General features: G+C 39.6%; 1 protein-coding gene across 1 annotated transcript; it reads right to left on the bottom strand.

Moving 5' to 3' along the window:
* Positions 1-528: 528 nt before the first annotated feature.
* On the bottom strand, positions 529-20,463 carry ap2b1 (adaptor related protein complex 2 subunit beta 1). Its single transcript, XM_079565708.1, has 21 exons — positions 20,361-20,463; positions 19,964-20,069; positions 19,754-19,889; positions 18,007-18,252; positions 16,456-16,646; positions 14,436-14,657; positions 14,229-14,349; positions 12,969-13,064; positions 12,770-12,885; positions 11,475-11,640; positions 11,296-11,394; positions 10,967-11,226; positions 9,803-9,995; positions 9,441-9,482; positions 7,966-8,118; positions 7,730-7,875; positions 6,720-6,849; positions 6,563-6,647; positions 4,523-4,609; positions 2,193-2,347; positions 529-663 (listed from the first exon to the last, which is right to left on the bottom strand). The coding sequence occupies exons 1-21, from the start codon at positions 20,395-20,397 to the stop codon at positions 589-591; spliced, it is 2,862 nt and encodes a 953-aa protein (XP_079421834.1). The 5' UTR covers positions 20,398-20,463; the 3' UTR covers positions 529-588.
* Between the last annotated feature and the right edge of the window lie 3,981 nt (positions 20,464-24,444).

Here is a 24,444-nt window from a genome sequence, read left to right as displayed (position 1 = left end):
CTTTTAAAATGTGATTTGCTTATTTTTTGCTTTGATATGTTTTCGATATGTATCACACTTTATATTCTTATATCTTATATCTTAGAAATAATGTCACCTCTCCCGTCTCAGAGCTCGGCGACCTCCCTGTGGGCCCCGATCCCCGCTTTGGGAATACCTGGAATAGAGGACACTTCCAGAGGCTGACTGCCAACATGAATTAAAAACTTTAACAAGAACCAACCAAGAATAAGCAAGTCGATATCGTTATCCAGATTAACACTAGCCAATAGTTTGAAGACAAAAACTGAGAATTATCCTCTGGTCAAGTTTTTCCATTTACCACAAAGTTTTTAACATGTTGTCAGTGATTATCTTTAAATAACGATTTATTCGAGTGAAATCTGGCCAATTCTGTGCGGTAAAAACGACAGGACTATGGTGGCGTTGTCGGGCATGGAGCTGATTACATATGAAGAGGACACTAAACCAGCACTCGTTACATCCACAACATTAAGACTTATTGATCCATGGAACAGGGGAGTGTTTATATACGAATCAATGCCATTATTGACTTTAAGATCGTGACAGAATACTGCGCTCGCCGCCTTAGGTCTTGAGGATCGAGTCGTACGTCTGGTAGATGTACTGCGACACCTCCGGGGCGCGGCACTTCAGGGACAACTGTGGAGGAAACAAGACACACAATCTGGTTTAGGAAATGTGGATTCTGATTGTTAAATACACAAACTATTTATTGCAGCTTTTTCCAAACCTGTGCAAAAGCTACAATTTAGGTTAAAACTTGAGTTCAGTAAAGAGTTGAATCCAATTGACTCTGCAGTAGGGATGTCACCATTCTGAAATTTTTAATCACGATTATTGTGAGGAAAAATATAGCTTTATTCACGATTATTATACTGCCAGAATCTTCACAAAATGAAAAAGGATAATTATATGTAAATACAAATATTTATTTTAATTGCAAACCTACTGAACTGAAGTTATATTTTAACTTTACGCTTAGGCTATACCCTAAAAAATAAAAAAAATAAAAGTATTACCAAGATAAATAACATTACAATTTTAAATGAATTAACAGGTAAAGTATTTTGATATTTGCTCCCTCTAAACAAAGCAAGTTGTTGTGAATGTTTTCAAAAGATATTCCTCAGAAGTTTTTATTAATGTTCTGAATGTGAGGCCACAGTTTCAGACCCTGCACTTTGTCCAACAGTCGCCTTCGAGGGTCACAAATGTTTTTCTCACATAGATTTTCCAACTATGTGAACAAGGACTGGACGTCACTTTTGAAGCATCTCTACATAAGAACGGTCGTTCAGTTCTTTCAGTTTCTGTCTCCGTTCGCAGCCCTGATTGTAAAAATAGACTTTATGCTAATATCGTAACGAGCTCCACGGTGACGACAAAAACGCTTTAAATCATCAACTTTCCAGCGGTTAAAACGGTCCAAATCAGAGCTTTCTTCGTTGCTTTAGGCTAATTATCAATACTGTTTGGTAGCCAAAAGAAATTCCATTACCCATAATGCAACGGGCGACCCGAGATGGGCATTCGGCTTATATTACACTAAGGCCATGACTGCAGGGAAATATCTTGCAAACCTATTTAGAGAAAAGATTTTTATCTGTTAATTTTTTTTATTTTGGGCCGATATTAAACAGCATTAAACATTAACAGTGTTAATTTTCGTTGATATTTTGATATTTTTTAATCAAACCGTCATATTTTTACTGACTAAAATTAGACTAAAACTAAATGAAATGAATCTGAGACTAAATCATGAAAAAAACTAAACTAAATAAAACTAAATAAAAATGAAAAGAAAGGATTAAAAACTTCTGAACTTCAGTGAATGATATGAAAGAGCATCATATACATATAATTCAAATTTACTTCCAAAGGCACCGGTCTGGACTTTTATATGTGGGAAAAGCTCCATGAAGCAGAGAATAGAATTAAATATGTTTGAATGCAATAATATGAATGTAAAGTCGACCAAGATTTAGTCAAAATTAACACTGACAATGAGTATTTTGAACCCAATGTACTCTATTTCTGCAGTAAAAGTAAATGATCTTCCTCATGGCCAACACTGAACCCTCTTCAGAGTACAATACTTTGAAAGAGCGAACGACATCCTCATAAAAGTTGATTTAGCCTGATCATTTGAGCCCGGCTGGATAAGGTACCGTGTAGTTGGGGTTGCCAGGTTGGATGCGCAGCTCGGCCAGGATCCAGATGCCGTTGGTGAGCTTCAGCGACTGGTAGAGCATGTCCTGGCCCTCCACGTTCCTCTTGGCGATGGTGTAGATGTTGTTGTTCTGGAGTTTGCCCGAAACCGTGTCTGCCAAAGCAAAGGTAAGTCAGACAGAGAGAACAGAGAGAACAGAGAGAAGGGAGTCTCTAAAGTCACTGCTGCTACAGAGAAAAGCCGTCCACGGGTTTCATGAACTTCTGACGCAAAAGATCAAGCAATGGTTAAACTATTCTAATGATTATTGAATGAATATGATAACTAAGATTTCATGCCTACTGGAAATCTTGCCATACTTATTAATAAATAACAGGAGAAGTCATGTTTCTGAAACCCATGAATAGCTATACATTAAAAATAGTAGGGCTGGGACAAAATATCGTTTTGCAATACACTGAAGTTAGTCAAATGTTTGGGGTCACCCAGGCCAGTTCTATAGCGTCTCTAATCAGCAGTTTTCAGCAGTAAAGCATAATTGCGCGAGGGTTTTCTCATCGATTAATTACCTTTAAAGAGGGGGTATTATGCTTTTTTCAATCACATAGAATAACTGTCTTGTATAAAATTGCTCTCTCAAAATGGCTGTAGTGAATGTCTTGAAATAGGCCTCTGTCTCTTTAAGAACCTCTGACTCTTTCCGACACGCCCCCTCCACACGCTGTCTGTGGCATCAGTGGGGAGGGGGTTCTGCTGAGGAGCAGTGGTTGGTTACTCGGCTGGTGACGAAAGCTCGGAGGCGTCTCCAGGAGGTGGGGGCGTTCCTAGGAGGACTCAGGCAAACCTATCCCTAAAATGGCCGCCATCAGAGTTTTTACAGATTACTCAAAAATACGTGAATGTGCCAAGGCAACACTTCAGGCATGTTTTTAATGAGGGAATGACTTAAAAACATGATGTAAAGCTTGAAAAAGTCAATTTTGCATAATACCCCCCCTTTGACACGATTAGTGAACACAATGTACCATTGGAGCGATGCACCTCTGCACCTACAGGTACTTCCATTAAAAATCACCTGTTTCCAGCTAAAATAGTCCTTCACAACATTAACAATGTCGAGACCAGTGGTTCCCAAGGGGCGCCTGGGATTGCACGGGGGCCCAGAGCTTTGCCTGGTCAGAGGGTCAGGTCATAAATTATATTATTTGCGCAAAATAAATGGTCTAAAATCATCAAATATGACAAATGAGTAAGGACTACAGTTGCATTAAACACTCCAATTTCAGTTTATTTGTTTGAAAGAAATACTTATTAGCAAATATTTTCATGTTTTGATACATTCGAGTGGGCCAATAGTATCACATGTATCACAATAGTTGAGATACTCTACTCAGTTATGGAAAAATAAATATACAAATGTTTTTGACTTAAAGATAGTTTTGTTCAGACCAGATTTGGGGCTGATTGGTTTGGGAAAAAAAAAAAAAAAAGGAGCCAAACTTTTCAAAATGCTTCTGCCATTTGCGCTTTTCAAAATGTTTTAATGAATGTCAGACTGATTTATATTTAATTTATAACAAACTGAACTTGTGCTTTCTCTTTGTCTCTTTCTCTTTTAATGAATTCAGGGTAAAAATCATTAATACGTATCGTATCGGGCCCTCGGTATCGTGATACGTATCGGATCGAAACAAACGTGTATCGTCTCAGCCCTAATAGACAGCGGTTCAGTGGGGAACATTATTCTAAATCCAAAGCTATTTCAAAAGGAATCAACACAAGCTGACACATTTCTGAATCCAGAATTAGTTCTTAAAGTATTTTAAATGAACTAAAGCAGCAGGGGATTTCTCTCTACTGTAGGAATACTTCACTTCTGGAAGGCTCTACAAAGGCGGTGAGAAAAGCAGCCACAGCACAAGGGAAAACCAACAGCTACGAGCTTTAGAAATAAATCCAAACACGGACTCATCCTTCACACACAAATGGAAAGCAGCGTTCAAAGAGAAACATGAAGAGGTTAAAGCAAAGTGTTAGAATCCAATTTCACAAGAGAGACGGGTCAGAGGAACTTGTTTTTACACTGATATTTTGACCCGTTTTGTGGTTCTCTGTAATAATTGGGTCAATCCACATGAAATAAAGCCCCAAACAGCGGTAGGTTTTATGGACCTACTCACAAACTAGGTAGGATTTTCTGTTAATCGATTACAAAAGAGCAAACACAGCATCACAGCTTCTCCCCGTCATTTACATTTTTGACTAATTCTCCCACATAAATTGAATGTGTAAGTGTTCTGTACAGACAGCTGAGTCTGTGTAACGTACCTGCGTTTAGGTGACATTCCTTTATCTGATACTGAAGCTCGTTCTCATTGGGGATGTCTTTCCAAGTGGCCAGGAACACCTGTCGCTCTGAAAAATGTACAGGGAAGAATGTCAATATCACTATTAAAGGAGAGGAAAGGGGGAGCTCGGAGTATAAATTAATGCCTCAAGGGGTGCGCAGGACATAAGAGGTTGGGAAACCACCGCTGCAAGGAACATTTTGAAAGGACTTTTCAAGAAGAATATATTTATTGAGCTTTAAACCACAAAAACGAGGAGATTTATGCTGTAATAACCAGTATCTTCAAAGTCCTGTCGGGAAATATCTTTGCATCTCCCAAGTCAACAAAATAAACCCCAGGATAAAAAGGTATCTCTACACATTAATGGTGATTTTGTCCCTTGAAATATTGGGGCAGATTTTTACATAAAATACCCGACTGAAAATACCTGGATTTTAAATAGTAGAATAAGATAAGATAAGCCTTTACTGATCTTACAATGGAGAAATTTACTTGTTACATTCAGCTCTCAGAAACACTCTTGGTGAGCAAATAGGGAGGAAACAATTAATAATAAATAGTGGTATCTTAATGTATTGCAAATACATTACTTATATTAATCATGGTTTATGCAGCAAGTCAAACCTAATGCGTTTTAATGTATATACTTATACTTATACTTAAAATTGAGACGCACTGATCCAGCTTCGTTGCTTAAGATACCGATGCTGGGGGTTTGAGTATCTGCCAATATTTGATATTAACCAAGAGACTTTCTTAAAAGTGAATGGTCCTCTTTCCTCCATTTTAACATCAATCAAGTCTTATCTTTTCTTACAAAACGCGTTGTTACCAATAATCCATGATACGCTATCTAGTAATAAACGGTAATGGAAAACAATAAACAAGAACTCACATTAAGTCAGGGGTGTCCAAAGTGCGGCCCGGGGGCCAAATGCGGCCCTCAAACCAATTTATGGTGGCCCTCGGCCTCTTGCTGTATCGGTACACATCACCAGAGATGGACCTTTTTATTTGAAATGTAATAATTCTATACAATTCTAACCTAACAACTAACATTTTACTGTGTGACTGAGCTGACATGAAGGTTTTAAGCTTAAATACAGGTATGGGGCACAATTTAAACCTCTGCTAGTCGAAGGTTTTGCGGCACTAACTACTGATCTACGGCCCTTCACCCCGTGTACACTTCAATATGCGGCCCCCCATGAAAAAAGTTTGGACACCCCTGCATTAAGTGATCAGATCATTACAACTTCTGCATTACAAATGTTATATCAGTTATTCTTTAACAGCATTTCATAATCTAAAATACAAACACATTATTTTATTAGGCTACTTTAGGCCCAATCAGTTTCTGACCCAGCCTTGATAAGTTTCCATTAGCGTTAGCATGCTGTTGCGAGTGTTAGCATGCTGTTGCTAGCCATGGCATTTTGCATGGCGATCAAAAACAACATTTTTAAAACTGCGGAGTTAAAACTAACTCGGCAATTGACTTCTCCAGGTTCGGCCCTTTAAAATAAAGGTACAGCAGACCCTTCTTCACTTAAATATAGTAGAGAAATTTGTGTTTTTAAAGCAGTGAGAGCCAAAACAGGTACTGGTTCAGTATTGAATATTTGGAGCCGATACCTGATATGTTTTTTTTTCAGTATCGGATGTATCCCTACTTTAAATGTCACAAATCCTAAAAAATCTGTGCTTGTTTAATCTCTCAAGATTCAAAAGTAATCCATCAAACAATGTAACATGTAACAAGTGAATTTCTCCTTTGTGAGATCAATAAAGGATTATCTTATCTTATCTTATCTTAAAGGAATAAACCAAATGGGACAATGGGAAACTTTTCAGGAAAATAGTGTGAACTATTCCTGCCAAAACTAAAGCTGTCTGAAACCGTCTCAGACCTAATTTTTTGTACTTTCGGCAAAGTTGTGCAGTAAAAAATGGCTGCGATGTCAGTATTCTCCATAGAAATACAGATTTTGTGCTAGTTTGATTTTGCAGAACTTGCCCATTTTTCCGTCTTCCACAAAGAATATGTTGAGCGGGATGAGGACGCTGAAGTAGAAGACGTCGATGTTGTTTTTCACGGCCACCTGGAGAGAAAAGGATGAATCATTTTAGACACGACTGGACTGGCTTTACTTTCCGCTTTGAGCCGTATGAACCTGTAAGTTGTTGAGCGGGTCCATCTTCATGACGGGGCCGATGGTGTTGAGCGGCAGCGAGAGCTCGATGTTCTGATTCGGCATCAGCGGAGTGTGGACTGGCAGAGGACTGGTGGGAATCATCCCGAAACTACAGGAAGAAAAGTCAGTCTATAAACATGACATCAAACACCAGAGTGAAGGAAAGATTGGATATATATAATATTTAAAATTTAACCTCTTAACTCCCGCCTGAACCGAGAGGATCTTTTTCCTCATCAGATTTTTTTCCATCATTTTTTTTGTTGGGTATTCAACTCATTTTTGTAACTTTTTTGTCATTTTTCTGGTCATTTTTTTTTGTAAATTTTTTTTTGTCAAATTTTAATCAAATTTGTTTAATTTTTTTTTGTAATTTGTCACATTTTTCGTAATTCTTTTTTTTTTTTTTTAGCAAATTTGGGTCAATTTTTGGTCAGATTTTTGTCATTCTTTTGTCACATTTTTGTCATTTTTTTGTCACATTTTTGTCATTTTTTTGTCACTTTTTTGTCACATTTTTGTCACATTTCCATCATTGTTGTCTGTGCATCACATTAATGACCGCATTTTGAGGGACTATTTTCTAGCAGATCACTCTGCCGCTGCGTAGCTTATATTTGCTGCTCAAATATAAGGTATTTTAAATGCAAAATGGTCAAAATTACTCTATGGACACAGACATTTATATGGTTAGTCTGGTGTTATAAGTGATTTGCCTCAGGTGCACTGTGGAGCGGGTCAGACTGTTTTTAATGCAGGCTAGCTGATACCATAGAAATGCGCTAGCCTTGTGCTAACCTAGTGCCACGTAACTCTTCAAACATAAGAACTGCATGAATTACAAAAAAAATATCTCCAGAAATCAGCGACACTCTGGACAACTAGGAAATGAGGCCCTATGTCAAAAATCCTGAAACATCCCTTTAAGTAATAAACCATGTCTCCTCTTTACGATGGGTGTAAAGCAGTGAGGGCGACGAGGAGCCGACCTGTTCTTGTTGAACTGGACGGCGAAGTCGGTCATGTGCTGCAGGGCCTTGTTGGTGAACGTCATGTCCATGTACATCTGGCCCTGGCGGCGAGTGAAGGTGCCTGCGATCTCCAGCCCTTTGGCTTTGACGGCGGGCAGCCACACCTGCAGGAGCGACACGGAAGTACACGCTATTAACGTGTTTGAAAATGTGAAATTAAAGCACATTTATATCTGCGCGGGGACGGCACTGACCGATTTAGGCGCCACGTGTCCCCCGGTGGTGATGGCCATGCTGGAGGAGAGCTCGAACAGGTCGTTGAGGCCGCTGGAGGTGGCGGGCGGGGCAGGGGTCGGAGAGGGGGCGAATGTGCTCGGGACGGACGACGGGATGAAGTTCTGACCGACCTGGACAAGAACACGGTTAAACTCAAGATATTCATGGTTCAATCAAAACGCACAAATACAACGAAATCAGTCGCGATCTGAACAGTTTTCATTTTAATTTGTATTTATTTAGTAGAGCTAAAATAATAATTTGCAATTAGAAGAGTAGGCAAGCAGCAATAAGACTGAACAATTTGTGGATATTTGTGACAAGTTGTGTGATTATGATTGGATTTGTTATGGATTGGATTTGTTATTATGGGTTGTAGCACAGAGATGGAGAAACTTTTTGATGCAAAGCCAATGTAGGAACCGATAATGTAATAACGTAAAATCGATAACGATTTACTGCCTGATTACTGTCTGATAATGTAATTATTACATTATTGGCCTTGACAAGATGATAATCTTTCACAAATGTGATAAATTCAGCCAATAATGTCATAAAACACACATCAAAAATAGTTTTTGTACTGTTTTTTCATTAGCTTTTGTATTTTTCTGTATTTTTCTTTGTTTGTTTTTATCAAAATCCTTTTTCCCTTGATGTAATTTATCACAGCTCATGTGAATCTGACCACAACAGCCCTGAAGTTAAAGCGTGTCATTTTACGACCGAAAGTTTGTCAGTTCCAATCCCTGCTCCCACAAGTGCGTGACCTCGCTGTGACCTCGGACAAGGCACTCACCCCCTCGCCTGTGTATGAATGTGAGGCATGTGAGAGAGAGTTGTTGTTGGTGGAGGTTGGAGTGTCCGATGGGACTAATAGTAAATTCCCTGCTCTTGTATCTGAGGACTTCTTCCACCGTTGACTAAAACAATGATAATAATGATAAAAAAACATTCTTATATTCTCTTGATAAAATCTTTCCCTTTCTGCAACAGACGACTATTGTAGCCACGGCCAAACAGCGCCATCTACATTATTGGCCGGTAAATCGTTATTACGTTGTTGGCTTAAAAGAGTTATTACGTTATCGGTTCCTACAGCCCACTTTGAGTTAATAATGAGGTGCCAGGAGGGGACGGACCAATCATTTGGGTGTAACGTTTGCATCAACCATAAAAGTATAATAATGGATTCGGTGACTCTTCTCACCAAGATGAGTTACACAGTCAATGCATTTTCTTTCTTTATGCCATTGAACACACCGGTGTTCACCCTTTTTTCAATTCATTCAATCAAACAGGGGAATGGAATTAGTAACAAATAAAGCCTTTGTAAAAGTGTAAAAAGCGTTTGAGGAGCAACTTGTAAACAGCTGCAGGTTGAAGAGCGTCCAGATGAGGCGAGTGTAAAGTCATGAAATGGTTACGCAGAAAGAGAGAAAGAGAAACTTACGGCTGGACTTCCCCCAACACCTCCGCCCAGGTCTCCCCCCAGCTTCCAGCAGACACCAGCAGCACCATGAGAAACAGCAGGGAGAGAGAGGAGAGGCTTAGAGACCGACCCGACCACAGGCCCCAGACAAACAAACACTGCAGTTCCTTATTAAGACCACTTTGTTGCAACAGTAGAACTTCACATCAACGATCTGATCAGAGGATGATTTCCCGATCGAGCCCAGCGAAGGAGGAAGCGGAAGTGTAGGTTTTCAGAAACACATCTTACAGATTATTATGATTAAATATGACATTATTCTTAATATTGTCTGTAAACTGACAAACACTACTGATTGATCAACTGTGAACTCTGTCTCTCACCAGACTGTCCAGGCCTCCCCCGAGCAGGTCCACAGCCCCCATCTGCATGGAGGACACCTGGGGCACGTTGACCGGGGGGCCCAGGTCCAGGTTGAGCAGGTCCCCCAGGAGGTCGCCCTGGCTGGGGATGACGTGAGTCTGCTCGATGCCCGGCGCCGGCCCGCTGCTCACGGGGCTCTCTCCGGTGTCAATGCTGCAGGACAGAGGCACAAAAACACTGGTGGGACTTTGGCTTTTGTCCTTAAATTGTCTCTGGTAAAGAAGCAGTTTGTGACTTCCTTCCTTCGAAAATATGATGCAAAAATTAGCAAAAATTAAGACAAAACGAGGATGAAAATGCAACAAAAGAGCAACAAAACTGTGACAAAAAAGGCTGTGAAAAAAGTGACAGAAATCTGATGAAAAAGTGACAAAAAAGTGATGAAAAAATGACAAAAATCTGATGAAAAAATGAAAAAAAAATAAAATAAAATAAGATGAAAATGTGACAAAAAATTTGATGAAAAAGTAACAAATAATGTGATGAAAAAGTGACAAAAATTAGATTAAAAAAGCGACAAAAAAGTTATTAAAAAGAGACAAAAATGTGACAGAAATCTGATGAAAAAGTGACAAAAAAGTGATGAAAAAATGACAAAAATCTGATGAAAAAGTGACAAAAATTTGATGAAAAAGCGACAAAAAAGTTATTAAAAAGAGACAAAAATGTGACAAAAATATGAAGAAAAAATGACAAAAATGTGACAAATAAGTGACGAAAATGTGATGAAAAAGTGACAAAAATAAGATGAAAATGTGACCAAAAAAATTATGAAAAAGTGACAAAAATGTGATGAAAAAATGACAAAAATGTGACAAATAAGTGACAAAAATGTGATGAAAAAGTGACAAAAATGTGACAAAAATTAAATGAAAAAGTAATAAAAAGTGATGAAAAAGTGACAATAATGTGACAAAAATGTGATAAAAATGTGATAAAAACAATGCAAGGAAAATGATCTGTTTCAATGAGTTTTGTAGATCAAATGAGGTGTTGCTGCTGTAACCTTTTAGATTTGGGTGAAGCTGAACTGTAGCATTACACACCGGCCCTTTACAGACCAGGAGACCGCGTGTTTCTTTTGCTTGTTTTTAACCATGAGGCGTGTTGCACTTGTGCCTGACCTGCTGTGCTGCACGGGCAGGTGTTTGCGGTGGATGCCGTGGCTGCCCTCCACGAAGGCGTTGGGCGGTTTGTGGTAGACGGAGGCGAGCGAGCCGATGTGGCAGATGAGCTCGTCCAGCAGCGTGGGCTCGATCAGGTCCGTCTCCTCTGAGATCAGCGGCTTCTCCGACAGCACCACCTCCTTGGCCGTCACCGGGTCCGTGGACAGCAGGCGCCAGTAGATGTAGCCGCGGTCACGCAGGTCCGGGTTGTCAGAGTCCTGCGCAGGAAGATTGCTTTTTTAAACCTTGTAGTTCACAAACTGACCACATGTGGAGTTTTTCCTCACCTGAGTGGCCAGACTGAGCACCTGCTGCACCAGCTCCTGAGTCTCCGACGGCTTCTTGAGGAACAGCTTCACGATGGCCGTCAGCAGAGTCAGCTGGACCTGGAAGATAAATGGAACCGTAAGAACCCGGCTCCAGGTTCAAGTGCATCAGGCCGTGATCATTACGATGTCCCTCTGACCTGGGTGCTCTCGTCGTGGAATCCCTCGAGGAAGCTCTCCAGCAGCTCGTCAGCGTTGTCGATCCTCTCGGCGTATTCCCCCACGATCCAGATCATGGCGGCGCGAGCGTCAGGCTCATCCAGAGAGTCCAGGTTCTCACACAGAGTGGCTATGATGCTCTCGTACCTGACACACAGATAGACATTCGGTTAAAGAGACTAGATGCAAGTTGGTCATTTTATGCTCACTACTGCCACCTCAGGTCTTACGCCTAACTGCAGCTTCTATATGAAGCTCGTGCATGACGGCACTTTGGAGTAACACCTTTGTGGGTGACAGTGCAGGATTTTAGAGGCAGTTGTGATGAACAGGTCATTCTACACATTAGGAAATACTTAGTTTTAACACTTTTAAACTCCATATAGTCGCTTTAAAGGAGATAGATGCTCGATAATAACAGTGTGCAAATTTGTGACGATATTATTGCGATATTTTAGTTTAAAGTGAGGCACTGCAGGTGAACAGGGAAATACACTTAGAGATATGAATTTGAAACCTTTTTTTTTTTATTTTAAGGCCAAAATTGCCTATATTTTCATAAATAATATCTAAATAATGAATTGAGCCAGGTTTAAATGTATGGTTTTATTTTGATGATATTGCTTTGTTGCAGGTTCTAGTATGTGATGATGTCACATATCTATTCTATCTAAAGAAAATGTATGAATCACAAAAATGATCATTGGGTCCATGATCTACAAGATCAAAAATGTCCTAAAAACAAAATAATTTTACCTCTATATAATATTATAGGCCTTTAGAACGCTGTGATGTCACCTGCAACCCAGCATTATATATATATATATATATATATATATATATATATATATATAAAATAATAATATCAGTATAGATTCAAATTTTGTCTTGTTTTTTGCAGTTCAAAGCTTAATAAATCAGGCAAGGAAGTAGATATTTCAAAATCTGACTGGAAAATGTGGAGTCTACAGTGGAGATGAAACGGTCTAAACTTCTGTAACATCTGCAAATGCGCCCTGTGTATATTTCTCCCGTCTTGAGCCACATCTGACAAAATTTGGATTACAGCGTCATCTCACGTGGATACTAAACATGTCAGTATTGTCTTGTTTTAACATCAAATTGTGTCAAAACAAGACTTCAAAAAATACAAAATCGGGACCAAAACGAGGCTAAAATAAAATGCATGCATTACAGATTTTTTTTGTGATGTTGTGCAGCCCTGGCAGACGACCCAGGAGCATGAAATAGAACTACAGTGCTGTGCTGTACTCACTTGTTGGGATACTTGCGGAAGATGTCCCTGATGACCACGATGGCCTCCTGAACCACGTAGTTGACCTTGGTCTGGATCAGGTCCAGCAGAGTGGAGACGCAGCGCTCGGCCGATTGCTGAACGACACGAAGGACCAGGCGTGAAGTCAAAACCAAGACACAGGACAGAGACCGTTCGAACGAATGAATGAACTCCTCACCTCGACTTTGATGGCACAGCGGCCGATGGCTCGTACGGCTTTACGTACGAAGTCCACGTCCACCTCTGTGGCGTATTCTTTCAGCTCAGCCAGAACCTACAACACACAGATAATAATATGCAACATTTACACACAATATATAACTCTAGATGTCATTAAGTTCAGTTGGAGTAAGAGCCGACGCAACATAATGGGAGAGTTTTGGAAAGAAATCTCCAAATGTTTTCCCTGATCATTAATGGGAAGTGAACACATCATTTTGAATATTGTCTCTACTAGCCTGGTTTTACCATAACCTCGTACTCATTTCGTTTCGTACAAGGGTCTGGCTCTTCACAATTGAGCTCTGTTATCAGGTGGGAGGTGAACTCCTTGATTAGAATGATTAGATCTGATTTTTGCTAGCGTTTGGTCGTTTGGTCGTATGTAATGAGCCCGAGTGAGTGAAGCAGCTATCATTGCTCTACCATAACTCTGTCATAACTCTGTCATAACTCTGTCATAACTCTGTCATAACTCTGTCATAACTCGGTCATAACTCGGGTCAAAACTCGGTCATAACTCGGTCATAACTCGATCAGAACTCGATCAGAACTCGGTCTGAACTCGGTCTGAACTCGGTCTGAACTCGGTCTGAACTCGGTCTGAACTCGGTCTGAACTCGGTCAGAACTCGGTCAGAACTCGGTCATAAATCGGTCAGAAATCGGTCAGAAATCGGTCAGAAATCGGTCAGAACTCGGTCAGAACTCGGTCAGAACTCGGTCAGAACTCATGTTAGAATTCCTTGCACATTCGAAGGCTTCAATTTTCATTTCTGGATATTTGTGAGCGGAGCCAGAACAGATTGAAGAGCTTCCATTACTTTCATATCCACCGTCATTGCCAAACTACAACAAGCTACAAGCCCCGCCTCCCCCGCTCGCTGAATGGTAGGTTGAAATTCAACCAATGCAACGGGCCCACTGAGATCAGACCCTGACGTACATGTAGGGAAATTATAATTGACAGGAGATTAAGAATGGCTAAGGCCAGGCTGTTTAGTTTAGCTCCATTCATCCTGCCTCTAAGCTGGTTTCCTAGCATAAATAATAGGTATATATAGCCATCTTCAAACACCTAAAAAATGCATATTATAAGATTAATTAATGACAGATAGAAATAGCTCATGATGGATTTTTGATGTCCGACAGAACGACGGAGAGAAATGACTTACACTTCTTCCCTTGTCATTTACTACATTATGTAACTTATAAATTACCTGAGCGATGTTGGCCTGTGAAGCCAAGCGGATCATGATGTCCAGTTTCTCCAGCTTCACGTAGATGGGGTCGTTGTACTTGACGAAGAACACCTTGATCTCCTGCTTCAGGATCTCCGGCCTGGACACGACACACAAAACAATTTCCATTCAGGGTTTGTTTTCGGCAGTGTTTTCCCCATGTTTTTAAGAAGAAGAACCTCTGACCTTTTCTGTACGATGAGGTTGATGTTCCTCAGCGCCACGTACTGCACCTCCGGCTCCCCGGACAGCAGCGTGACCAGCGGGGGAGACAGCTTCTTCAGCAGAGTGTTGTAATAGTCAGAGTCTTTGGGCAGGAGCTCCAGGAACTTCATGAGCACTTTGACGGCGGACAGGACCACGGCAGAGTTAGCGTGGGACAGTCTGGGAGTGACGCGCTCGCAGATACTGGAGGAGGAGGAGATAAGGGAGAGGAAAGGTTAGGTTTGGATAAAAATACTAACTGCAGCAAATATTACTGTATGTATTGCACAGTTTCTGTAATTAAACTAAGGTTATGCAGGAAAAATGGCTAAAATAGTCTATATTTATATTTTCAATGACGAAATGTAAGTAATGGATCAAGCAAGGTTTAAATGTATCGTATTATTTTGTCGATAAAGTGCTGTAGTTACAAAGAGGTTTTCAGAAGGATTTTGGACCTTGTTTAGATCCTCTTAACCCTCGCCTAAACCGAGCACGTTTTCTCCAGTTTGGCTTTACCCAAACGTAAAAGCTTAAGAAACCCCATCAAAACAGTGACGAAATCGAGGATAAAAACACAACAAAACTGTGACGAAAACAGCCACAAAAACATGACAAAAAAGTGACTTAAGAGCGGCAAAAACGTGCCGGAAAAGCCATAAAAAAGTAATGGGGGGGAAAAAAGCCTCAAAAAGTGACAAAAAAGAGACAAAAATGCTTCAACAATGAGGCAAAATCTCAACAACATGAGAAAAAAAAAAGTGTTTTGTAGGCCTTAGCTTTCAAATGAGTTATTACACTGTTGGTCTCCAGTTGAGAAGCTTTTAGGTTTGGGTAAAGCCGAACTGGAGAAAATGTGCTCTGTTCAGGTGGGGGTAAAGAGTTTCGTTTTTAGATGAGCTAATTGAAAGTGAGAAAAAAACCCTGTAAAAATTCAAATTTCACCCCTTGTTTTGTTTGTGGTTCAAAGTTTTATAAATCAGGCAGCAATAAGGTATTAAAAAAATCTCTGGGAAAAAAAATATATGAAATATTTCCTGGAAAATTTGGAATCTGTAGGAGCTACGGACTTAAAGACATTGTTGCAAAGAAAACCAAATTGTGAGAAAAAGCTGTAAAAAGTGGTTCTAAATACAGGGGAGGGAACTTAGGAATGCATTAGGGAAGCTAGAAATGAGTGGTGGAGAGTTTAAACTCAACTTGTTCCCTCAGCCGCCATTTGAAAACCTCTAACCGAGCACATTTTGTCCAGTTCAACTTTACCCAAATCTAAAAGTTTCTTGGAAAAATACCCACAAAAATAAAGACAAAAATGAGATGAAAATGAGGACGAAAACACAGCAAAACAAAGCAACAAAAGTGATGAAAAAAGTGATGAAAAAAAACAAAAGGCAAAAAAACAACAACCAAAAAGTGACGGAAAAACAAAAAAATGAGCAAAAAAAGATTAAAAAGTGACGAAAAATAAATAAAAAAGTGACAAAAAAACAACAACAAAATGGGCAAAAAACAATAAAAAAGTGACGAAAAAAATGATAAAAAGGAAACAGAAAAACAACAAAGAAATGGACAAAAAACAATAAAAAAGTGACAAAAAAATAATAATAATAATTTGTTAAAAAACTATAAAAAAAAGTGACAAAAAACAACAACAAAATGGGCAAAAAACAATAAAAAAGTGACAAAAAAAATGATAAAAAAGTAACAGAAAAACAACAAAGAAATGGGCAAAAAACTATAAAAAAGTGATGAAAAAACAACAAAAGTGAAACAAAAATGTGACAAAAACATAACAAAAAAGCTATTAAACAAAGTGATGAAAAACAACAACACAGCAACAAAAAAGTGGCGACAACACGAGGAAAAATGTTAGATCAGTTTAGTAGGTCGAACTGGAGAAAATGTGCCTGGTTAAGACAGAGGTTAAGGGGTTAAACACAGACGTCCACTAAAGTAATGATCTGCAGCCCTGACTGACAGAAACATGAGCAGATCCGGTCACCTCTGAGCCTCGCGCTCGTCCTTGGGGTTGTAGTTGGAGAGACAGTCCAGGATGAAGATCTGGCCCCACTCGGTGCACTCGTTCAGGGCCGTCAGCAGCTTGTTGATGTTCTGGGGGTTCAGGTCCAGCAGGTTACTGTTGGGGTGGGACTCGCTGATCTCCGACAGAGCCGCCACGGCGTTCGCCACAACCTGGACAAACAAATACAGTTCACTTTCTGTTTCATTCTGGAGGTGTTGTGTGTCGAGGATGCACTGCAGTTTAGCCCTGGTTTAGACTTGATTTAGATCTGATTCAGTATTTACATGATTTGTTTGTTGTATGTCAATGGCAATACAAAGTAATAAAATGTCTGGCCTTCAGGAACATCTGGTCTACTGATCCCAACTGTCATACATCCCCGAAAAATTGCACAGATTTACTCCAGTGATGTGACGTTCATGACTGGCTTTTTACGGTGTCGAACCAGATCTCAATTGTTATTTTTTTTTTTCAGTCATTCTTACCCATGACCGAAAACAAGAATCAGCTCAACAACGGAGCAGGCGACCCTAGGTGAAAGCTTTTTGCACTAAAGTCAAAGCTAAATGCACTAAAAATTATTTGTCAGACAGTCGTAGCCTCTTTTTATTAGTTGTGGAGAGATTTTAAGTGTAAATTTCAGTCCAATTCTAATTTTAGATTAAAAAACAAACAAACAAACAGCCTTTTATTGGTCACATCTTAGATATTGTGAGCTTTCTGGCAGGCAATATTCAAATTTTATATTAAAAAGAGCCAGTCTTTTGAACCGCTCTTTGAAATGAACGGATCCCAAAGACTCGGCTCTCCGTAAAGAGCCGCAAATCCCATCACGAGTTACCCTCGGTCATTACCACACTTGGTCTTAAGATCAACACTGTTTTATAGAAGAGCTAGATTATATAAAACATAATATCCATTTAGCAAGAAACTAAAACTATTGCCACACAGGTCTGGTTTTAGGCTGGATTTATTCCATTAACATCCTAATTGCATTATCGAAGACATCCTAGACAAAGGCTCTTGAACGGTCATCTGTACTCTGTAGTTTAGTCAGATGACGGCTCAAGAATCTTTGTCATGACGGAGAACTCCTGTACGACTGAGAGCTTAGACCAGTGGTTCTCAACCTGCTTTTGACCCGTGTACCCTTTAAATCGTTTATTTAACCTCTCTAACCTTGTCTCCAGTTTGGCTTTACCCAAATCTAAAAGCTTCTTCACTGGACAGCAACAGTGTGATGCCTCATTTGAAAGAAAACTGACTTTTTTCACTTTTTTGTCGCTGCTTTGTTTAGTCACTTTTTCAAGAAGGTTTTAAATTTGGGTCAAGTCAAACTGGAGAAAATGTGCTTGGTTGAGGTGGGGGTTAAGAGGTTAAATTCCGAGGACCCCATACTGTGAGGATCTTGCCACTATTTTTTACAGAGTGGTCAAGTAAACTAATTTTTTCAGTATTTAATGGAGCAAAATGGAGCTAAAATGAAGCTGAAATTCAAAACCCTACACTGAGTTGTGTATGGTTTTGTACCATGGGGTTGGAGTCGGCGATGAGGTCCCTCAGAGAGTCGAGGAAGCCCTGGTCCTCCACCATCTGCGCGTTGATGTCGTGGAGCTTGGCCACGCACACGGCCGCCGTCTTCCTCACGTACGGGTCCTCGTCCTTCAGACACTTCCGGAGCGGCTCGCACAGATACTCCGTGATCTTGTCCACTCGAATGCAGCCCATGGTGCGCACGGCCAGGGCGCGGATCAGAGGGTTCGGGTCCTCACAGTCCTGCAGGAGAGATGAAGATCATGATGTTACAGACCAATTATAAATATATCTATTATTAAACTAATGGGAAACGTTTAACAAGGATCACTGGACGTTTTATAATTATATCCTTGGCTACAGGACAGGCTTCTAGTTTGCATTAATATAAACAACTCACATGAGATGATCTGATAATTACAACCTGTGTATTAAAGCAGTACTAAGTAGCTCTTGCCCCTACAGGCCATAAGCGCCACTGCAGGTGTCGTAGCAAAGAGTAAATACTACGCTGACAGAAAAGACAAAGGGACAGAGGGATATTGTTCATCCAGTTACAATTTTTTTCATTCAAACTTGGCTGTAAATACTGTTTAAGTGACTCTAGCCCGCAGTTAGCTTTGCCCGTTAGCCTGTTAGCTTCTTCTTCATGATTCCATTAGTGTGTATTGGTGACTCCGGTCCGGTGGCAGCCAAGTTGCAATTGTGGTTTTTCTGGCCAGAGACACCAGGGGGAGATGAAAGACTCCCCGATCATCCCATTAACACTTGTACTACACCCAGAGGGACTACGGAAAGGATTTATTAAAGGTAAAAAAAGTTACCTCCGGCTGTGGCTATTTTATATGATTAGGCTCTTTAGGTATTTCTATCTTAGCTTCTGATTCAGCCTTGATTAGTTTTTGTTGATTTAGCATCCTGCAATACATTCACGGAGGTTTAAAACTAACTCAGTGATTGAATTCTCCAGCTCTACCTTTAAAACGACACTTAGATTTATTTGGTGAAACTTGTGTTTTAAGGGGTGAGAGCCAAAGCAGGTATCGGTTCAGTATCGGATATTTAAAGCCGATACCCAGTATTATATTTTTTCCAGTATCCGATCAGTGCATCTCTAGAATAAATCCATGCATTTTTATTCATCATTTAAAGGGACTATGAGGAGTTTAAAAATGTTAAAATTAAGTATTTTCCTCCCCCTATATGTTCCAGCCATGTCTTAATGTGTAGAATGAGCCCAGACCTGTTCACCACAACTGCCTCTAAAATCCTGCACTGTCACTCAAAAATGTGTCACTTCGGCCCGAATTGCCGTCATGCACGAGCTTAATATAGAAGGTGCAGTTACACATATGGCCTGAGGTGGCAGTAGTGAGTATAAAATGGCGAACTTGCTTCCAGCCCCTTTAAAGTGATTTGCAAACATGATGTTAAGCAGAGGAATATTATAAATTAAATTAAACAAATAGGGCAACTTTTGAGCAAAAACTGGTGTAAAATAGACAAATGGAGAAAAGATTGTAATTTGAATGGGTGGAAGTGAAGCTACCGGTTTGGCAATGACACTAAAAACAAATCTGGCTTGTCCAATGCTCCTACTGTTATGTCCATATCAAATAAATAATAATGTGAAAATGTATAAGCTTGTGCAACTTTGTTTGGACTGAATAATATAACTGAAAGTCCTAAAAAGTGCGATAGCAAAGTGTGATATCTCTAAGGAGGAGAAAAATGAGTTCCTTGCCTTGACAAAGCTGTTGACCGCCATGATGGCCATGTCGGGCTGGCTCTTGGCGTAGTTCATCAGGTAAAGGTAGACCAGCTTCTTCAGCTCCAGGTTATCCGTCTGCATGCAGTTCACCACGTCTGGAAACAACGAACTGGACACAGAGACAAGAGCGTTAAAAAAGATCTTACTTTTGCCTGTTGTAAGTTACATTTCCAAACACCGTACCTGACATCCTTGCCCACCGTCATGGCAGCGATGACCTTCTTCACGGCCTCTTTTCTCTTCTCCTTCTTTTCATTGTTCAGCTCGGCCTTCAGTTCAAATATCTCCCCTGAAAGAAAAAGAAAGACCAACAGACTGTGAGCTACGCAGGAAAAGTGCTATTACAAACTGATCCAATATTATTATTAAGCTACAAACAAGATTATAGAGGATTTTACACATTATGAAACAACAGTAGTAAATTGCATCAGTAAATGTTACCGTTAATGAGGAAGTTGAGGCAGAATATTGTTGTATATCGATCATATCATTGTTGAAATACGTATATTTAGCACATTGTATATATCATACGCTTTCCAGTAAATGAAGTCACAAAAACCGCAGTTTCCTCTGAACTCACCTTTTTTGTTTGTTGTAAAATACTTGGAGTCTGTCATGGCTGCAGTTGATCAGTAATCTACGGAAAGAAAGAGGAAAATCAAACAAATGAAAGATAACATTTTCGTAAACCACTAATATTATAATCACAACTAATAAATTGACAAGGCACCCGTCATCAAAGGGATGTTAAAGGGATATTTCAGGATTATTGACATAATGCCTCATTTCCTTGTTATCCAGAGTGTTGCTGATTTCTGGAGATATGTTTTTTTGTAATTCATGCAGTTCTTATATTTGAAGAGTGTCGTGGTGCTAGGCTAGTGCTAGGCTAGTGCTAGGCTAGCTCATTTCTATGGTATCAGCTAGCCTGCATTAAAAACAGTCTGACCCAAGCACAGTGCACCTGAGGCAAATCACTTATAACACCAGACTAACCATATAAATGTCTTTCGATAGAATAGTTTTTGGAAGCCTAGCGCCACGAAACTCTTCAAATACAGGTCCTTCTCAAAAAATTAGCATATTGTGATAAAGTTCATTCTTTTCCATAATGTAATGATAAAAATTGAAAAACTTTCATGTATTTTAGATTCATTGCACACCAACTGAAATATTTCAGGTCTTTTATTGTTTTAAAACTGATGATTTTGGCATACAGCTCATGAAAACCCAAAATTCCTATCTAAAAAAAAAAAAAATATCATGAAAAAGTTCTCAAAACAAGCTATTAACCTAATCATCTGAATCAACTCATTAACTGGAAACACCTGCAAAAGATTCCTAAGGCTTTTAAAAACTCCCAGCCTGGTTCATTACTCAAAACCGCAATCATGGGTAAGACTGCCGACCTTACTGCTGTCCAGAAGGCCATCTTTGACACCCTCAAGCCTAACCCCATAGAGAATCTGTGGGATATTGTGAAGAGAAAGTTGAGAGACCCAACACTCTGGATGAGCTTAAGGCCGCTATCGAAGCATCCTGGGCCTCCATAACACCTCAGCAGTGCCACAGGCTGATTACCTCCATGCCACGCCGCATTGAAGCAGTTATTTCTGCAAAAGGATTCCCGACCAAGTATTGAGTGCATAACTGAACATAATTATTTGAAGGTTGACTTTTTTTGGATTAAAAACACTTTTCTTTTATTGGTCGGATGAAATATGCAAATTTTTTTAGATAGAAATTTTGGGTTTTCATGAGCTGTATGCCAAAATCATCAGTTTTAAAACAATAAAAGACCAGAAATATTTCAGTTGGTGTGCAATGAATCTAAAATATATGAAAGTTTATTTTTTATCATTACATTATGGAAAAGAATGAACTTTATCACAATATGCACATTTTTTGAGAAGGACCTGTATAAGAACTGAATGAACTACCAAAAAAAATATCTCCAGAAATCAGCAACACTCTGGATAACTGGGAAATGAGGCCCTATGTCAAAAATCCTGAAAAATCCCTTTAATCGTCATTTTGAGCTTAATCGATTAAAACACATATTAACAATTAATCCTTTTGCTGTATGTTATGGGGAAACACGGAATAATCAAAGTGCAAAAGGCACAAAATGTGGCATCTGAAGCCATTTGTGTTTATAATTAACACAATTATAACGAGGTTTCGTGATTATTACTGGGGAAGTTTTTTTTTTTTACAATCTTGATGATATAAAATGTGCAACGACACTAAGCCGGTGGTTATCAGTTAATCGATAATCGTTTTATAAAGTTTCCAATTGATCGATTAATGAAAATGTCCCTCATCAAAATGTGATGTCATTGTTCAAAATACTTGGTCTAAAATGTAAATGATCTCGCATATTTGCATACGAAACGACAAGAGTCAGGAGGAGTATTTATTTTTATGCTACATCAAAGACTCACTGATCCCTCGTGTCTAATAATCCAGAAAAAGATGACAAGGTTTCTGTGCGAGACTCTCATCCCTGCTGCACCACAGGCGACACTAACGCTTGCTGCTAAATTAATCACCATTTAATCACATTATCGGTTACTCAAGTCGTCATATACACATCGGTAACACAAGCGACGTAATTAAAGGCTTGAGCATTAAACATGCAGCTCTTGAACATGAAGCTTCTTCCTCGTTATGATTGTCCTTTTTGTTTTCGTCACGTTTCTGTTGCTTTTTTTTGGACATGTCTTGGTCACATTTATGTGGCTGGACCGGTTAATTTTCACACAAACAACGAAATGCAGCAAAAAAAAAACAATGTAAACATGATAAAAAGGCAAGAAAAACGACTAAAATGTGATAACAAAAACAAGGAAGAAGCGGAGATCAGTTCTGTAGGTCTTAGCTTTCACAATCAGAATCAGACCCAGAATAGTTTTTATTGCCATTGTTTGTAAACAGGTTCACCAACTAGGATTTTTGCACATATGACAGAGTTTAGATAAAGATAAGCTATAAAAACTTTAAACTATAAGGCTTTAGGGGCATGCAAAAAGAATATTAAAATAAATAAGATAATACAATAAGGAGTAAAATATGGTAAGACGACAACAATTGACACAGAACAACGGGATTGGACTTACATTGGTGTATAATATAAAGTGATATAAAGTGATAAGTGATGCAGTGGATCTTAGTGTGGACAAACCACATAGTGCAATAGAGCAGATTACAGTCTATCCTGAGTTATTAGGTCTTTATCGTTCATGAGTCTGACGGCTGTGGGGGAAAAACTGTTCAAGTGGCGGGATCTATGGGTCTTGATGGACCGTAGCCTCCTGCCTGAGGGGAGGGGGTGAATAGTCCGTGTCCAGGGTGAGAAGGGTCAGCAGTGATCCGACCCACACGCCTCCGGGTCCTGGAGGTGAACAGGACTTAGCGCTCAGCCAATCACCCGCTCAACAGCAGCACAATTGAGGCATTTCACTGGCCTATAGACTCCAGTTGAGAAACTTAAGATTTGAATGAAACTGGAGAAAATGTGCTCGGTTAAGGTGGGGGTTAAGAGGTTGATAAAACATAAATTGCCATTGGATATATTTCTCTATGGGGACGTAAAGCTTTACACTTCAACCTCAAAATCATTCAGCCCAATAGAGTTCGGGAATGTGACGTCATATCGCTAAGCATTATGGGATTAGCAGCAATTGTAAACTAATGGAGATTTTAAAAGTTAAAATACTGGAGTTTTTGTTCACATTAAAACACTTAGAGACCACAGTGTGTTAGATGTATTTACCAGCAGTTACTCAGCAGCTAACGGAGTCGTTCCACAGCTTTTTTCCTCCACTTTTTATACTGTTTTTAGCTAATGTTAGTCTATGGAAATGTATGCTAACAGCTGCAAAGATGGCGGATTTCCATGGTAACTGTGGACATTCCCGAACTCTATAGACTCCAGTTGAGAAGCTTAAGATTTGAATAAAACTGGAGAAAATGTGCTCGGTTAAGGTGGGGGTTAAGAGGTTAATAAAACATAAATTGCCAGTGGATATATTTCTCTATGGGGACGTAAAGCTTTACACTTCAACCTCAAAATCATTCAGCCCAATACTAGTATTACTCAGTGCTGCTGCAGTTATTCTGTTCTTACTCGCGTTTAAAACACATTTTTTAAAGCAAAGGGCTTGTCAGAAAAAGCCCCCACCCTTCACGAATACATTCACTATGTTTGAAATGTGCAAATATAACCTCATTATGTGGCACAGTTTAACCGGAAGATTTTATTTACTCTGCTGTAATGTAAGTGACGCTGCATCATCGAGGCGAAACCTTTGAAAACACCAAGCTCGCTCGGATCATCTATTCAATTCGTGTCCAGATCAATTACTACACAAACCATGAGTTAAATCGTGACAAAGCGCAGTAAAATTATGTACTAATGCGTTTTGTTTATCAACTGAATCCGCACATCACTTTCTGCTGTACAGATGTTGTTAGCTAGCTAGCATTAGCTGACAGCATCATTCGCAGATCAACCAAAAGGCACAAAACCCGTCACTTACAGCAAATAATAACGCGAATACGTCTGATCAAATCCAAAAGCAAAGGGTACATGCACATAAATGATAAATGCGCATAAAATGGGATTTACTGGACGATGCTAGCGGCCCAGTTTCATTCTAAAC

This window comes from Gobius niger (genome assembly GCF_951799975.1).
Source record: "Gobius niger genome assembly, chromosome: 11".
NCBI lineage: Eukaryota > Metazoa > Chordata > Actinopteri > Gobiiformes > Gobiidae > Gobius > Gobius niger.
Note: the sequence above shows the minus strand (reverse complement) of the source record. Positions and strands in the feature narration are given on the sequence as shown.

What these genes read in the sequence shown, in the direction of transcription:
- ap2b1 (XM_079565708.1), bottom strand. Translation starts at nt 20,397, where the DNA reads ATGACAGACTCCAAGTATTTTACAACAAACAAAAAAG. An exon ending in ACGGTGGGCAAGGATGTCAG is followed by an intron (nt 19,890 to 19,963) that starts GTACGGTGTTTG and finishes CTCTGTGTCCAG; the next exon opens with TTCGTTGTTTCCAGACGTGG. An exon ending in CTGCCCGTGCAGCACAGCAG is followed by an intron (nt 9,996 to 10,966) that starts GTCAGGCACAAG and finishes TCTGTCCTGCAG; the next exon opens with CATTGACACCGGAGAGAGCC.